Source organism: Sceloporus occidentalis, unplaced genomic scaffold, assembly GCF_023333645.1.
Source record: "Sceloporus occidentalis isolate IW3139 unplaced genomic scaffold, rSceOcc1.0.p SCAF_10, whole genome shotgun sequence".
Lineage (NCBI taxonomy): Eukaryota > Metazoa > Chordata > Lepidosauria > Squamata > Phrynosomatidae > Sceloporus > Sceloporus occidentalis.
In genome coordinates this window covers 34,408,027-34,426,422 of record NW_028316990.1, presented here as the reverse complement: position 1 = coordinate 34,426,422, position 18,396 = coordinate 34,408,027, and the positions used below count along the sequence as shown (strand labels likewise).

The 18,396-nt window shown below is 41.1% G+C and overlaps 1 protein-coding gene across 4 annotated transcripts in view; it reads left to right on the top strand.

Annotated features, from left to right (window-relative positions):
• NATD1 (N-acetyltransferase domain containing 1) overlaps window positions 1–18,396 on the top strand; it is a 159,354-nt gene that overhangs the window by 123,705 nt on the left and 17,253 nt on the right. For all 4 annotated transcript variants that reach the window (XM_089540792.1, XM_089540793.1, XM_089540794.1 and 1 more), the window contains one exon: window positions 15,017–15,313. In XM_089540792.1, coding sequence (XP_089396918.1) covers window positions 15,205–15,313 — 109 coding nt within the window. In that variant the 5' untranslated portion in view covers window positions 15,017–15,204. The remainder of the gene's footprint in view (window positions 1–15,016; window positions 15,314–18,396) is intronic.

The following is an 18,396-nucleotide window of genomic DNA, read 5'->3' as shown; positions in this document are numbered from 1 at the left end:
ATCTGCGTTTACTCTAGTGTAAGGAAAAAGGTGTAGTTTGAAATTATTGTCTAAATGAACCCCTAACAGTTAATTAAAATCAACATTACCAAGCCATTTAAGTTCAGGTGTTTGTGTGCTTAAAAGTCCCCAAAGGCAAGTAACTTGTCATCCTGTTCACCTGCAAAAGCACATGACAAGTCATTGCCGGTGTCCAGAGGGTAACCAGCTCATTCACACGTGCGTGTGACAACTTCATGTGTCAAAGAATAAGTAGCCAAGGGCCCTTAGGTGTACTCAGCAATGATACTAGACATAGTACATACACATAGCCTTACTCACTCAGCGGGAAAAGAACAATATGATTTTGGAAGGGAACAGAGCTGCCTTAGCTTGGATGCTCTCCAGATGTTGTTGTTGTGTGCCTGCCTGTCGTTTCCAATTTATGTGACCGTATTATAGGGTTTTCTTGGAAATTTCTTCAGAGGGGGTTTGCCATTGATTTCCCCTGAGGCTGAGAGAGTATGATTTATCCAAAGTCACCCGGTGGGCTGAACCAGGATTCGAACCCTGGTCCCCAAGGTTCTGATCTGCCCATAATGATATCCTACCGGCCCATAAGTATGTTTTTACATACTTCAATTTAAACAGAAAGCTTTTAAAGAACGGCCTGGTTGCTGTGTTGCTTTACTGCATTTTAAACATTTTATCTTAAAAGTATCTCATATTTTAGCATGTAATTTAATTCTGTTTTAATGTAATATTTTTGTATGCCTTTAACTGTATTCTTTTTTTAATGTTGTAAGCTGCCATGAGTCCCAGTTCTACGAGAAGGGCGGGATATCAATAAATATAATAATAATAATAATATTTTAGTCACCTTCCTGCCTCTGTGGACCTCGGGCTGCAATCCTATGCCTATCTATGGCCAAGCTAGGATTTGAACCCGGGTCTCCAGGATCCAAATTGGCCCATAATGGTACACTATCTGCCCATAAATATGTTTTTAATCATTAACATGCCTTTCTGGATCTAGGGCTGCAATCCTATGGCTATACATGGCCAAGCCAGGCTTTGAACCCAGATCTCCAGGATCGCTATCAGCCCATAATTTGCCCATAAATATGTTTTTATATGCTTCTCTGGAGCTAATCCTTATGTCTATGCACCTGGGGGAGGAAATTCATTTGAAAACTATGGGGTTTCTTTCTAAATAGAGATTTATAGGATCGCACGGCATGTTGGTCTTTGATGCTCCAAAACCAACCCAGAACACACCTCTAATGATAAGTGTTCCTCCTGTTTGCAAAAGCTTCCTCTCTGTGTGTGTCTAAACGCCCGCAGGAGGTTTTTGCGCACCATAGGTGACTATAGCACAGTTGCTATTTACAAGCCTGGCAAAGAAGGAGAAAAAAACCCAAATATGAGAAACATTTGAGTATTAGCAGCCTATCTCCTTGCCAGTTACGTAAGTAGTAATTATTCTATTATGCCAAACTATGCAAACAATGCGCCGTCCAGACCTCAGTAGTCATTAACCCAGGACTTAAAAGGCTTTCCCAGCCTTTGATGTGGGGACTTTAACACACAGTGGCACACTCTTGCGCCAGTTTTAAGCTCCAGCGAGGGACGTTCCCTAAACCCAAATAAATAACATTATTTAATTTAAGGCACATATACCGGCAAATAAAACGGAGGTGCCCACTAGGGTGCTTCTAACGGAGCAACCCTATGTAGGTTTTATTTGACAGAAATGGCACTGGGTTGCAACCTTCAAATCTTGCAAATCGTCTGGGATTTGTAGTTTTGTGAGTTTTGCAGGAGACTGCAAACTACAAAACCCAGGATGCCATACGACGGAGCCATGGCAGTCTTCAGTGATACTTGCTGTTGTGTGCCTTCAAGTCATTTCTGACTTATAGCAACCTGTAAGTTGAACATATTGTGTGTGTGTGTGTGGGGGGGGGGTTGGCAAGTGTCTTCAAATGGGGTTTGCCATTGACATCCTCTGAGGCTGAGACAGTGTGACTTGCCCACGGTCACCCAGTGGGTTTGCATGGCCAAGCCAGGATTCAAACCCTGGTCTCCAGAGCCATAGTCCAATGCTCAAACCACAACACCATGCTGGCTCTTTCCAAACTAAATGCAGATCAGATTCAAAACTAAAGCTGCATCTGAGCTGCAGAAATAGTGCAGTCTGACATCACTTTCTGTGCTGTAGCTCCATCCTATGGAATCCTGGGATTTGTAGCTTGACAAGATCTTTCACCATCTCCGCCAAAACATGTCTAGTGCCTCTCAAAACAACAGATCCCAGGATCCTGTAACCAAGGCAGTTCAAGCAGTGCCAAATTGCATGATGTCTATAGTGTAGATGTACCATCAGACTCCAACTGGTTGGCTACAGGATTCTGGGAGTTGTAATCCCCTGAAAGTAACTTCTCCAAGGTGCTGTTTAAAAGGACTGAAAACACTGGTGCTTTGCAAAGAGTCACAGCAGACACCTGCGAGAACCAGGAGGCATCGTAAACAAAGTATGACACAACCTTCACACGCCCCGAAAGGTGACACAGAGCTTTGGGTTGTCACACATGACACCCCACTACATTTCTGCAGCCTGCAAAAGAAAACAAAACTGTACATCACCGCGAGCTTCCTATTTCCCAAGTAAGAAGAAACAGAGGCCAAGGGGAACTATAATGCATAGCAAGGTGGTTTTATGGAGCAGGTGGGGTTTTAGTCTGTTTTTAACTTAACTATATTTTATGAGATTTTCTATTTTATTTTATTGCAGATATTTTATGGGATTTTAAATGCAGATATTATTATTAAATGTATTATCATATATATATATATATATATATATATATATATATATATATATAATTTATTTCATTTATATCCCGCCTTTCTCCCTGGAGGTGGTTCACGGATAAAAACCTTTAAAATGATTATAAAATCCAAACAGTTAAAACATCTATTAATAACAGATAATAATAATATAATAATAATACAATACATTATATATTATATATTATGATAATGTTTTTATATATATATGTTATATATAAAAACATATATTATATATAATATTATATATATATATATATATATATATATATATAAACATTATATATATATATATGTATATATATATATATATATAATATATTATATATTATGTATTATTATAATATTATTATTATCATCTATTATCATCTATTATTAGTTTTGGCTGTTTGATATATGTATGTATGTATTTATGTATGTATTTTATTGACTTTCCAAAGGTTAAAAAAAGCAAACCAACACATTGCTACCGTAGATTGATTTTTATCTGTTGCTCGCTATATTTTATTATTTAATGTTAATATGCATTATTAAGTACAGCATTTTGTTATATATATAATTGACTTTCCAAAGGTTAAAAAAAAAGCAAACTAACATATTGTTACCATAGGTTGATTTTTATTTGTAGCTTGCCACAATTTATTATTAATATGTATTATTATGTATTTTGTTAAATTATTTTAAAGGCAGGTTTATTTTAATTTTATTCTGTTTTTAACTGATTGTACACAGAACGCTGTGTAAGTTTACAGCGCTCTATAAATAAAGCTTAATAATAATAATAATAATAATAATATATTCCACATTACACATAACAGGTAAATCAGTCACAGACATATAAGCAGAACTATACACTATGCAAATAAATACCAATCCTTAATAATAATAATAATAATAATAATAATAATAGAGTCCACATTATACATAACAGCTAAATCAGACACACATATAAGCAGAAGTATACATTATGCAAACAACTACCAATCCTCAATAATAATAATAATAATAATAATAATAATATATTCCACATTACACATAACAGGTAAATCAGTCACAGAGTTATAAACAGATCTATACTTTACGCAAAGAACTATCAGCCCTGTGCACTACTTCCTTATGGGTTTTATTTACTTTATGGATGCAACCTCCATTGCTTTTCTTTTTCCTTAAGTTAAGAAGTCTCTCCCATTCCTCCCATGGGTTTTACTGGAACAACAACCTTGCCAAACTACAAATCCCAGGAGCTGCAGCATTTCCAAGGGATGCCCATGGCTGGCCTTGAGGATTCTGGGGCTGATCGTGCCCAAAATAGAAATAAAACAAAATAAAGTCACTTTTGCAAATGCTGAGATCCCAGTTGCAAAGCCTTGCTTACCTTTGGGTAGAGACATGGCTGGAGGAAGTCTTCCTTTTACTCTCTCTGATAGTGGCTCCTTTGGATCTGGCTAAAGAACCCAGGGAAAACGACCCACATCCAGGTCTGGCCAGGGGCAGGGCATGCCCAGGCACACTCTCTCAGCCCAAACCTCTGCAAGCCTTGCCTTGCCTCTTAATCCTGAAACCCAGATGCAGAGACTTCGCTCTTTGGGAAGAAAATGCCTCCAGCCAGGAAGCAGCAGCAAACAGCTCTTACCTGGGCAGCTGCCCCGCCCAGAACAGACAGCATCCCTCTCCCATTGGCTGCCTTCCCCAAGGGGGCGTGGCCTTTGCCAGGTGTAGAGGGGTGTGTGTATATATAAACTGTGTGTGTGTATGTGTGTATATATGTGTGTGTGTGTGTATATATATATGTATGTATATATATATGTATGTATGTATGTGTGTGTGTGTGTGTATGTATATATATATATATATAGAGAGAGAGAGAGAGAGAGAGAGAGAGAGGAACCTTTGGGGTTACACAAGACTGTGTGGAACTCTCTCTCTCTCTCTCTCAAATATAACACACACACCTCAAATATATACAGTATATATATGTGTGTATGTATGTGTATATATCTATATCTATATATAGTTATATAGTGGAACCTTTGAGGTTCCACAAAACTGTGTGGAACTCTCTCAAATATAACACACACACATACCTCAAATATATACAGTATATATATGTGTGTGTGTGTGTGTAACTGTGTCAGCTTTGGGGTTCCACAAGACTGTGTGGAACTCTATATAGGGCAGAAATCATCATTGGCTATGCTGGCTACTAAGGGAACACTTCACCTAGGATAGGAATGCTACTTGCTAGTGGTACCTGAGAGGACAATTTAATTATTCCTCCCCCCGATGGCACATCCCTGGCTCTTGAGATCTGCCGACAGAATGGCATTTCACAAATGTTCTCACCTGTGTGTAGGGTGATCTTTACTGGTGGCACACACCTTTGCCAAATTTGTGCAACTTAGTTTGTTTTAAAATCTGTCCAGGGCCACTCTGTGTGTAAAAGGATGCAAGGCTACGGTTCTGCAAGAGATTTTTAGAAGGCATCTTAACATCGCAGAACCTGCTTGCCTCTGCTGCAGTGATTTCCGTGACATTTACACTCATGGTCTGTGTGCTGGAGAATAGTTTGGCGATGATTGTCTCGGTGGCATTGAGAGCAATGTGCCTGTGGGTTCTTTCCAAATGTATCAGCGATGTGTCATCGCCATGAAAACAAACAGGTGCCAGATACAGCTGCATGACATCCCTAGGTATCACCGTCCATCCAGTTGCAAGCCACTGATACCACCTGCGTGAAAACACCTCCTTGGCGTTGCACCCAAAGGTTCCTTTTGCTGCATCACCACATTGCATCACATTGCAAACTGGAGCAAAATACTGACTAGTCCCAATTATGCAGACATCACTCCTCTTTACTCATCGGACAGTATGTACTGTATATACACAACTATAAGTCAACCACATATATATGTCAAGGCAGGTTTTGAGTCCAAAATTATGGATTTTTATATGACCCTTGGATAAGTCGAGGGTAAAACTTAGGGGCATGTAACCAAGGAGCTAAAGGATGAAGCAAAGGAAAATAATGCCAAAGAACTTAAAAAATCCCAGCAGGCATAACTTTGTGCTCACACGAAACAACAACAACATTTATTTATATTCTGCTTTTTCACAGAGGAATCAAAGCGAATTACAAAAAAGGCTGGATGGATAAGAAAATAAGGAAGGGTTGTTGCTTCCTGGACAAATTGCATTCTTGACTTTCCCCAAGGGATGACTTCTTTTTCAATAAGACCCCCACTCTCTCATACCTTGCAGGGTTGTTGTAAGAATAAAAGGCTGGAGCAGGGGCTTCATCTTAAGCTTCTCAGAGGAAAAGCAGCATATACATTTAATCAATAAAAACCCATAAAGCCAAATGAATAAGAAAGGAGAGTGCTGACCATTGGTGTGCCAAGTGCGGGATTTAGAGAGTCCAAAAAACTGCAATTCCCAAAGCTCGGCAAGGAAAGATTTAAGCTCTGCAAGGGAAAATTGCAGAAGTGTCACCGACTAAAATCTTTACCGGCGAAGTGTAGTCACCCAGATGATCTCAATCTTCCCCCGCGACATCGCAGAGGCCACAAACATTATCAAGATGGTTGGAATCATTACGTAACCGGATGTGTGTCTGTTTCAAGGGAACTTCTCTTGCTAACCATGTTCATGGTTGAAGTCCTTGCACAGTCACAGAGAAAAATGAGAGCAAAAGCCTCTGAAAGCCCACCACGCAAATACAAGCCTCAGGTTTGTAGCAAATATTAGTCTATGTAATCCCCCTCAAACACATAGAAGAGGGTGCTTTCATTGCCCAAGTTATGTTTTATTGCAAAATCCATACAGAACCAGGACAAAAAGCATTTCCTGGCAAAGTGCTTCGTTGAGACTGTGAAACTCCTTCCCACAAGAGGCCTGGTTGGCTTCGTCTCTAGCCTTGCTGCACAGGAGAAATAAAATGTACTCTTCTCCCCATTCCCAATGATGTGTATATTCCCAAAATGTATGTTGCTCTGCATACCTCCTACCTGTCCCAGTTTGTCAGAGATTATCCTATTAAAGAGCCAGCGTGGCATAATGGTTTGAGTATGGACTACGACTCTGGAGATCAGGGTTCAACTCCGGGCTCAGCCATGGGTCACTTTGGGCAAGTGACATTCTTTCAGCCTCAGGGGAAGGCAATAGCAAACCTCCTCTGAACAAATCTTGCCAAGAAAACCCCACAATAAAATTCACCATAGAGAAACGACTTGAAAGGCTCAAGTCGGGACAACTGATTTTGGTTTTCCCCCTGTGATTATCCTAAGGGATTCACATTGTGTGAATAACCAGTGTAAACAGACCTGGGATAAAACCCGGTATGCCTTGAACGTGTTTCGAATACATCTGCATCATCGACTCCATCTTTATTCAGAGAGCAACCAAATTCATGGAGATGTGCATAGATGTAATTCTGATTTTAAACATATATATGGTGAACAACAAAACTGCAATGCATGAGTGAGATTATTTGCATAGTCGCGCTAAGAAAAATGTCTGAATGAGCCCTAAATAAAAATTGCAAAAGTAGTTTACACTCAGTTAACTTAATGGGGGGCAGAGGTGAGGAGGGAGCAGAGTCCTGTCCTTCCCCGTCCGCTCAAGCAAAAGCAAACTGCTGCATCCTCTCTTAGCCTCAGAGTCCTCCCTCATTAATATTGTTTGCAGCCTGGATCGCAGTCTAATGCTGCTCGGGAGCACATGTCCCAGTTTTTATTTGCGAACTGTTGGGAGGGCATGGATGTCTTCTTTCGGATTTATGGAGAGGGCTGAGTCAGAAAGATGTGCAGGAAAAGGAAAGACGGAAGGGAAACATGAGCCCGGGGTGGAAATGTTCAGGTGGCAACCTGCGTGGGTGTGGAGTTATTCACTTCAGCAGGAACCGAAAAGAGTGGGAGGGAAAAAAGCTCTTTCAGCTGCAGATCTATCTGGTCATGGATTGCATGTGGAGAATAATCTTCCATAAGAGAGGAAGCATTCAAATGCTCAGAGTCATTTTTGTCCTTTGCCCCAGGCAGCAAAATGAATTGGGCTGTCCCAGATGATGGCCAAGCAAGGCCTTCTTCCCATTTAACGCTGAGCTATGTTTGTTGCATCGCTCATTGCGATGCCTTAAAAATAATTTACAGTGGTCCTTGGTATTTGCTCAGGTTAGGGTCCAGGACCCCCATGGATACCAAAATCCATGGATGCTCAAGTCCCAATGAATAAAGTGATGCAGTAAAATGGCGAGAGCCAGTGTGGTCTCGTGGTCTGAGCGTTGGACTATGACTCTGGAGACCAGGTTTCAATTCCCAGCTCAGCCATGAAACCGACTTGGTGACCTTGGGCAAGTCACACTCTCTCAGCCTCAGAGGATGGCAATGGCAAACCCCCTTTGAACACATCTTGCCAAGAAAAAACTCCATGAGAGGTTCGCCTTATAATCTTCATAAGTCAGAAACAACTGGAAAGCACACAACACACACACAGTAAAATGGCGTCTTTTATATGAAATAAGTTCAAGGTTTGCTTTTTGTAATATATATATATATATATATATATATATATATATATATATATATTCAAACTGTGGATGGTTGAATCCATAGATACAAAATCGGTGGATATGGAGGGCTGACTATAGCTCAGCTTGGATCCTGGTGACTTCCGGCAACTGCTTCTTCTGACTATCCTTTTGTGCATCCTTCCACCTTGGCTATGAACATACTTTCATAGCATCTTGACTTTGGACTACAGTATTTTGATTCCAGCTAACTGCCTTCTGTAAGGAGCTATTTGTGGCACGTTTCTAGAAAAAGTGACTGAATACAAAGCAGGCACAGGAGCAAACAGACAAGATAATTTTTCAGCTATTTGGCATGTTATTTTTTGAGCAAGCCAAGATTCCTCAGTCTATAGCCCACCAGCACAACATCGATCGTATAAGTGATTTTGCAAGTTTCCTATTCAACTGGTGAATCTGAGTCAGAAATGACTTGAAGGCACACAACAACAACAGCAACAAAACCAGTGGCAACTGATGACTACCATGTCAGTGGAGGCAACTCAGGTTCTGCAACTGAAATGTAAAGGAGCTATCCAAAATACAGACTTTCTTTTGGAGACACAGTTCGGTGCCTTTAAAATCTCGACTTTAAATCCCAAGCCCTTGCTCCGACATGGAAGATGCCAGCCACCATTGATCCTAAGGCTAAAAGAGTGGACGGGAGACAGCGGCTGTTAGGGAGAAACTACATCAAAAATTAGAAATAATCAGGCACATTGCTCTTTTTATGAAATGTGATTCCCGTTTATTGACGATCCCAATAACATTATAACAGCCATTTGCACTGTCCGCCGGCTTCAGGCAGTAATCTTTGGAATAAACTGCTCATCTCATTGTTAATCCTGGCTCCTTTCCCAGATGACTCCAAATGGCCTTCTGTCTGTATCATGTCATCTTGTCTTTGACACTGAGTAGGCAGGACTGTTATCTTTTGCTATCGTGTTATTCCACAACACAATTTGATTTTTAAAAAAGCAAACAAACCCTTTTTAGCTCTGGAGACCCCCATCGCCCAAGACTATAGCTTTTGCTACTGCAACTCCACTCGTCACCATATTTTAGGGATGAAGAATCACAGAAGGGATCCTGAAGACCATCTGATCCAACCTCCTATAAGTGCAACACACATATACAGACACACAAGAAATAAAAAACGTATCAGTATTTTTTTTAACATATTCCTCCTGGAGCAGGACCAAAATATTTTTGAATACTTCAGAATGAGAGTGGTAAAAGCCCAAAATAAGTTTGGAAAATGTTGCTCGGATTTTAAAAACGCAAATGCCATAATGGCACAAGAGAGACTGCTTTCCATCAGGCCTGGGGTGCGTCAGGTTTAACATACGCGACTTTGAAACTTTTCTGATTGAAAATAGCAGCTTGGGAAGGGATGATGATGATGATGATCAAGACTTTAGCGAGTGAAGAATAAGAGTTTAACAGTTTCCGATCTCAGATCTTATGCTGGTCCTCAGGAAAGTCCCCTCTCGGAAGTGGTATTGGGTAGTGGAAGGAAATCCCCTATATTGACACACCTTCCGAGTTTTGTGGCTGGGGTTCCCAGCAAAGGAAGTGTAACTACACATGTTGCATTCTCTCACAAATACACACAAAAATAAGCAAAAAGGCAAGAACTTGCTGAGAGCCAGTGGCGTCCTTAGGATTGGTGTCACCCGGTGCGGTACCTCATGGTGTCACCACCCAATTGACCTTCTCCCATTTCACACCATACAAAATCCTTAGCAATGCTAAATAAAATGGGGGTTTTATTCTGTTTGTGTGTAATTGTTTTTAACCCTGATGTATATGTTGTTTGATATTTTGCTGTCAACCGCCCTGATCTATGGAAGGGCGGTATAAAAATAAAAAATTTATTTATTTATTATTTTATTAATGCTCTTTTGCACTAATGTTACTCATAAATTGTAATTCCCATATACAAACGGCCCTCCCCATAGGCAGGCTCACCTTCCATAGCTTTGAACTTACACAGAAGGCAAGCCTCAGCAGACGCAATGAGGTGCATATTTGCACTGTGCATCGCACACCCCATCTCAAGCACACACCCCATTATTTTCTATGGGGCTTGAGCATATGCTCTTTTCCCCATATGCGAGGAGGTTCGGAACGGATCCCTGTGAGGGTGGACTGTACACTACTGAATGTAATGCTAATAGTTGTGGTATAGACACCCAGCAAAATTAAAATTATACCTTCAAATTACAATATCATGCGCACAACCTAAATGTATTTACATAGACATAGTGAAGATTCGGTTGAAATGTGATGTTTCTAAAGAAAAATTAAAATAATAATTTTTTAAAACAGTCAATTTTTTAAAAATTAAATTTTGAAATTTGAAATTATAATTTTAAAAAATTATGGGGCCTCTCCTTTCTCCTCCCACTGAGCTTCGCCCCACTCCTTCTATCTCTTAAAGCCTTTGAAAGGGAAGCAAATGAATGCCACAACCCATTTCTGCCCAAAAGTTTGTGTTTGAGGAGCATTAATGTCACCCCTCTCTGGATGTCACCTGGTGCGGTCCGCATCCCTATGGTGACACTGCTGTTGAGAGCACAAGGTGCACTTTTACTGTGGAAATAATGCCGTTTGACACCACTTTTAAGTGATGTAGCTCCATCCTGTAGAATATTTTGACTTGTAACCTTACAAGTCTTTAGCCTTCTCTGCCAAAGAGTGGCGGTGTCCCCTGAAACTACAAATATCAAGATTATTTAGCATGGAGCCATGGCAGTTAAAGCTGTGTCAAACTTCAGAGCACAGCGTTCATTCATGCTCATTCTGCCACCTAGTGCTGCTGAGTGAATCGTGACAGAAATGTGGCATACATTTGCATTGGACTTAACTGGAGATTGACATCAACTGATGCCCCAAGGAGGAAGCCAAACCTTTTTAGTCATGTTTGGTGATTTTTGAACCTTTAACGTATGTATAGAAGAGGGGATTTCAGCAGGTGCTGCTTGTCATTGAGGATCATGGGCTTGTTGCACAAGCAGTCTCTCCTGAAATACCCTCTTTTGCACAACCATTAAAAGTACAGGATCCCTCTTCAGTTTGCATGCTGGCAGCCATATAATTATAAAACAGTATGGAGGTTATAACAGCTAAGCTTCTACTTGAACCCTCTTGCATAATAAAACTCATACTGAATGAGCTGTAGGATAGTCAAGACCCCAATAAGTATTGACAGTTAGAGAAAAGTTATCACTGGGGTAAAAACGTAGAGTTTTGTGTCTGATTCTTGAGTTTCCTGGATCCGCTGATAATCTCAAAGCCCCAGCCTCAATGGGGCCAGCCTACTGTAGTGGAAGATGGTTGTTTCACAAATCCATTCTGAACTTCTGAACAAATCCATCGTGAACTTTCAAGGAACTATCCAAAGTGATGGACCTCTTTTGGCAGTAGGGTTCATAGAATCACAGATTTGGAAGAGACCACATTCCATGCAGGAAAACACAATCAAAGCACTCCCAAAATATGACCATCCAGCCTCTGTTTAAAGACCTCCAATGAAGGAGACTACACCGTTCTCCAAGGCAATGTATTTCACTGTCAAACAAATGTTTAGGTGGAATCTCTTTTCATATCCGAAATTGTCTGTTCTTCCTCATCAATAGTGGGCCCATTCACACTACGGAAATAACCCAGTGCGAAACCAGATTATTTCCGAAATGTTCACATTGGCCTCAAATGCACGTGGCATGGTTTGCGGTGGGGGGAGGTGGAAAACCCATTTAACCCGGTGCATTTTGCACTGGGTACCTAACAGCATCTTTTTTTTAGGGCTGGAGCAATCTGGATCTTCAGTAGTGTGAATGCGCTACCAAATCGATCTGGATTGTTGTAATCGTTCTTGGCCATGAGGCACCGCCATGCTGATGCGAAGTGGCACCAGTGTGAATGCCAGGCCAGTTTCAAATGCCTTGGAGAGATTCGATCATGGTAAACATAGTGGAAACATCGATTTGGTATTGCATTACTGTGGAGATCTGCATCTCCGTGGTACAAAAAAGTGTGTCTTGACCACACTCTGATGTTACTTCGCCCCACATGTGTCCTGGTTTTGATCTGTGAAATGTTGGAGGGCACGGCAACAACCCTGTCTGTTGTTTGTATCTGGGTGAGGCGGCCTTGTTGGAGGAGTAGGATGGAATAATTGAGCCCCATGAATAAATAGCATGCGCAAGCTGGGAGGTTTTCACATTCTTCAGCCATCTCCATTCCAGAAATTCTTCGCTGTCAAGGGCTCTTTCCGAAGAATGCACACACAAAAGGGAACAGCCTGGCTGACCTTGTGAATCTCTAGGGAGGGGAGATGAGAAAGGACCCTGGTCTACCTAGAATAACAACTTGCCATGACCCACTGAAGGGCCTGAATACATCCAGCTGTCTACTTTTGCGGTTTTGACTTTTGCGGTTTTGATTATTTGTGGCTTGGGCTGCATCCACACTGGAGGAATAACCCGGTTTGGCACCGCTTTAATTGCCTTGGCTCAAGGCTATGGAATTGTGGGAGTCGGAGTTTGTTGTGGGGCCCAAAGCATTAGACCAAGAGAAATGTCTAATTTCCAAGCTCTGATTAGACCAGGGCCTGATTCCCACTACCTTTTAAACCGGATCGCAATTCAGTTTGAACCGTTTCAAATTACCCTGGTTCCCACTTGAACCGAATCGCTGAAGCCATGTGCTAGACCCATTTAACCCGCGTCTTTATGACACTGATGTTTTCCACGTCTTTTTGGATAAATCGATTCTGTGCAAGTGCGAACCAGACGCAGATCAAAATTTATTTAAATTTGCCCTTTGGCCGGTTGGAGCGGGGCCATTTCGAATCGATTCATTCATGAATGTGAACCACAAGTGGGTTATTTTACAGGGGGGGAAATGCAATTGGGGCAAATGTAGTGGGAACCATGCTCTGCTGTCGAATCGATCCATCGATTTGGATTGCAAACCACTTTTTTTGTAAGTGGGAATGAGTCCCAAGAGAAATATCCCCATGAGTATGGAAAGACCGCAAATAACAAAAACACCATGTTTTTACCTGAGAGGACACCTCTCTAGGAATCTCTAGGTCCTCCAGCGCAACTCTGTGGTCAACACTGACCATAGAATTGCGCTGGAGGAGCTACAAAGGCCTAGTAGAGCATTCTCTCTAGGAATCTCTAGCTCTTCCAGTGCAACCTTTAGTTCAAGTTGACCATAGAGTTGCACTGGAAGACCTAGAGATTCCTAGAGAGAACATATTCATCAAATCTGTGAATATTCAAATCTGCAAATTTCAAAGCCGCAAATATGGAGGGATGAGTGTATTTCAATTTCTTCGTTATCAAGACTGAACTTGTGTATTTCTTCTGTGGTCATTATTTTTGTTTTCGTATGTTCGGCATGATAAAGCATTTAAATGACATGGACGGTATGCACCCAGATCAGCTCTTAGTGTCCGAACAAACTGCCCCAAATCTTATTTTTTAAGAAAGAAAAAGCCATCTTTGTTTAGACTAGATTCTCTCCCTTTCATTTTTATCTGCTCCATAGGAAACACCTTGCATGTGTACCTTTTTGGAACGGAGGTTTCCAAGAGTTAAACATGACAGCATGCACCAACACAGTAGAAATAATGCATTTTGACACCACTTTAACTACAGAATCCTGGGATTTATAGTTTTGTGAGGCTTTGGCAGAGAATGCTAAAGACCTTGTAAAACTCCAGATCACAAACACATCTTCAAAACGCATGTTTTGTGGCTAGGTTATGCGGCTAAACATGATTTCCTCCCCTCCTGTATTGTTTTGAACAGCTTTCCCTGACGAAGAAGCCAGCAGAGCTTCAAAAGCTTGCAACATGGATTTCGCGCATTTTGGTTGTCCTGATAAAGATATATCACTGGTTTTGTGGATGTTGGGTCTAAGTGTCCTTTTCTTTTTCTTTAAAAAAATGGATTGTGATTATTTTTTTTAAATGTGGATTTTGGATGTACTTTGGGTTTTTTTTTAATGTGGATTGTGCATTTTAAAAAATGTGGATGTTGGATGTTGTTATACTTTGCTTTTTTAAAATGTGGATTTTTGCATTTTTAAAAAATGTGGATATTGGATGTTGTTGTACTTTGCTTTTTTAGGAAAATGTGGAATTTTAAAAATGTGGATGTTGGATATTATTGCAATTTGCTCTTTAAAAATGTGGATTGTGCATTATAAAAATGTGGACGTTGGATGTTATAGTACTTTGCTCTTTTAAAAATGTGGATTGTGCATTATTTTTTTAAATGTACATTTTTTGGATGTTCTTGTGCATTGCTTTAAAAATGCACAACCTGTTTGTTTTTTTAAACAAACCTTTTGCAGACATCATTGCAAAGCTGCTGATGGAGGGAAGGGAGAAGGTGGCAGAGGAATAATAATAATAATAATAATGATTTTAAAAGACAGAGGCTTAGGGACCATCTCCCTTTAAGAGTCGCCTGGAATGTATCAAAACAAAACAGCTGGGCAGCCATTGGCTGGGAGGGGTGGCACGTGACCTCACAGCTGATTTCCTGGCCTTTTATCCTCTCCTCTTTTCTAAAACATTATTTATTTCTTTGCTGCTGTTCCAGGCAGGGATTGGGATGCTGCTGCTGCTGCCTCTAGTCCTGGGTCCCCATTGACTGCCAGCCAAGCTGCTGAGCAGCCACCAAGGAAGCCTGCTCCATAACCCTGGGAAAGAAAGGGCAGACCAGCTGGCTTGCTCTCTTGTCTTTTCCTCTTGGCTCTTTGTGCTGTAACCATTGGTCCTGCTGGCCAAGCAAATGGCCCAAGCAGCAGCCCAGCCTCCCCAGCTCAACCTCCTGGAGCCCAGCTGCCCCATCCAAGTGGAGCACGACCGCAAGAGGAGGCAGTTCACCGTCCGCCTCAATGGTAATCATTAATCAATAATCAATAATAGGGATCTTTTTTTGGGGGGGTATTGTGAGTGCATGGTTTGGGGAAACTCCTTCTTCTCTTCTTGTGCTGCTTGCTTTTGCAAAATTGCACATGGCCAGAACAAAAAAGCAAAGTGTATTTATGTATATATTTACTTATCTATCTATCGCATGCTTGATCAATAGCCTCTCTCTTTTGTTTGCAATCTCAGTCATGGCAAGAGAAGGCCTGGCCCCAGAGAATAAGGGTTGGATGGCATTTTTAAAATTAATACATAAAGGGAGAAGGCTAGGCAAATCTCGTTTTTCCTGTGGTTCCTAGATGGCTTATTCTGTCCTTTTTTCCTTTCATTATTTCCTTCCTTCCTTTCATTATTTCCTTCCTTCCTTCCTTCCTTCCTCCTCCCTTAACCTGTGTTTTTACCTTCTTTTATTCTGTATCCTCTTTTTATCTATACTGGTCTCTGACCATAATCAGTATTGTATTCTATTCTCCTCCCCTCCCTTCCTCTTCCTTCCTTCCTTTCTTTCTTTCTTTCTTTCCTTCCTCCTTCCTTAACCTGTCTTTTTACCTTCTTCTATTCTGTATCCCCTTTTTATCTATGACTGTAATAAATAATTCTGCTCTTTCCTTCCTCTTTCTTTCATTTCCTTCCTTCCTTCCTTCACCTGTGTTTTACCTTCGTTTATTCTGTGTCCCCCTTTTATCTGTGCTGATCTGTAATTGTAATAAAAATTCTATTCTACTCCTTCCTCTTCTTTCTTTCTGTCTTTTTTCTTCCCTCCTTCCTTAACCTGTGTCTTTTACCTTCTTTTATTCTGTATCACCTTTTTGTTTGTGCTGGTCTATGTCTGCAGTAAAAATTCTATTCTACACCTTCTTCCTCTTTCTTTTCCTTCCTTTCTTCTTTTTTCCCTCCCCTCACTCCTTCCTTCCTTAACCTGTGTTTTTATCTCCCTTTACTCTATCTCTCCTTTGTGATGGTCTGTGACCATAATAAAGACTCTATCCTAGTCTATTCCTTCTTTCGCTCCCACCTCTTTCTTTCTTTCTTTCTTTCTTTCTTTCTTTCTTTCTTTCCTACTTCTTTAACCTTAGTGTTTTACCTTCCTTTATTCTGTATCCCCTTTGTGCTGATCTATGATTGTAATAAAGATTCTATCCTATTTCCTTTTTTCCTTCCTTCTTTCTTTCTTTCTTTCTTTCTTTCTTTCTTTTCCTCCCCCCTCCCCCAAAATAACCTCTCTCTCCTAGTCCTTTTTTGTGTGCTTTTTCTCTTCTTCTGCAGGGAGACTGGTTATGCAACAGATTAGTTCTGGTGTCAGCCCCTTAGCAACTGGATGCCAGGAGAAGGAGGTTGGGAGGTGGAGGAAGAGAAGATTGGGCCCAAAGACATTTTAGGGCAGCTTTCCCCCTTCCCTCCTTCCTTGCAAACAGTGCCCTTGTTTCCTTGCAGCCTTGCTCTCTCTCTTTGGCTGACTTGCTTCCCCAGAAGCTGCTGCTGCTGCTGTGTTGGTTACTCTCCAGTTGGTAGGGGAACACCTGTCCTTCCCAGAGCTATTTTTAAAGAAGCTGGTGGAGGGTGACATGGAAAAAACCCCTTGCCAGCCTTTCTTCCTCCTCCTTTGTACAACCCTGTTCCTCTTTCCTCCGCTCTCTTCTCCTTTCTCTCACCTTTCTCTCAGCTGCTGATTTGAGTCATTCTGTAAAGGACTGATTGCTTTCTAAATCAGGCTTGCCTCCTGCTTTGCTCCAGTAATGGATGCCAAGACAAGGATTTATTTATTTATTTATTTATTTATTTATTTATTTATTTATTTATTTATTATTACTATTGGCAGCCTGGTTTTTGCATGCGTGCATATTTGGGAGGGAAATCCTTGCATATATGTTGCATTGTGCACCTTCATGTTATTTCCAGCTTACGGTGACACTAAGGTTTTCATGGCAAGATTTGTTCAGGGGAGGTTTGTCATTGCCTTCCCTTGAGGCTGAGAGAGTGTGACTTGCCCAAGGACACCCAGTGGGTTGACATGGACAAATGGGAATCGAACCCTGGTCTCCAGAGTCGTAGGCCAATACTCAAATCACCATCCTCCAACATTTAACAGATGAAAACTGGGACACATGGGGCCAAGCAACATCAGAGTGTGGTCAAGATGGGAAAGGTTATTAATAAGGAAGAATGCATCAGATAGGAAATGCTGCAGCAGTTTGCTTTTGCCTGAGCCTACTGGGAAGGCTGAGTTAATGGAGTGCAAACTACTTTTATAATGCAGCAATTGAAGTAAGCCAGCAAGGACAAAGCGGGGAAGTGAGAGGCAGAGGGAGAACTGTAGGGCATTTAAAAGGTTGCTGGAAAGATGGGCGGATAGAGGATTAATCAGGACAGTTCACATATTGATAGTTGGAGGGTATATTATGCCAACCGAGTTTCAAAAAGGCTCACTTTCATGTAAGGTGGGAGAAGGGATTCAAGCCCACCTTCAGTAAAGGTGAGTGTCTTCAAAAATGTGTTACTATTTTATTAGAAGGTGATGTGTCAACTCCTTTTATCAGAAGGTGATGTGTTCATTCTGCCCAAGTCTTCCTGAGGAGAGGCCTCTGGATTAAGTCTTGCAGAGCTTGCAAGAACAGAAGTTACCTGGAAAGATGGAAGAGGTGACCTAACTCTGCATCTTCACAGATTTAAGAAGTTAACCATCGCAGGGGGGTTTCAACGGGGATTTACTTCTGCTCTAGTGTCAGCTGGTGGTGATGATTTCTTTCTGTGTTTCTTAGGGCTGGGCAAATGTTGTGGGACTGCAGTTACCAGCATTCCTCATCATTGGCTTGCTGCTGGGAATGTCATTCTAGCAACATCTGGAGATCTGCCCCTTGCTCTACTTACATCAACATTGGCTGCATCCTCTGGAATCCTGGGATTTGTACTCTAGGGATTTGTGCACTAGAGGCGTTCTCTGTTGTTGTTGTTGTTGTTGTTGTTGTTGTTGTTGTTGTTGTTGTTGTGTGCCTTCAAGTCATTTCCAATTTATGGCAACCCTAAGGTTATTGATTATTTTTAAAACATATATATA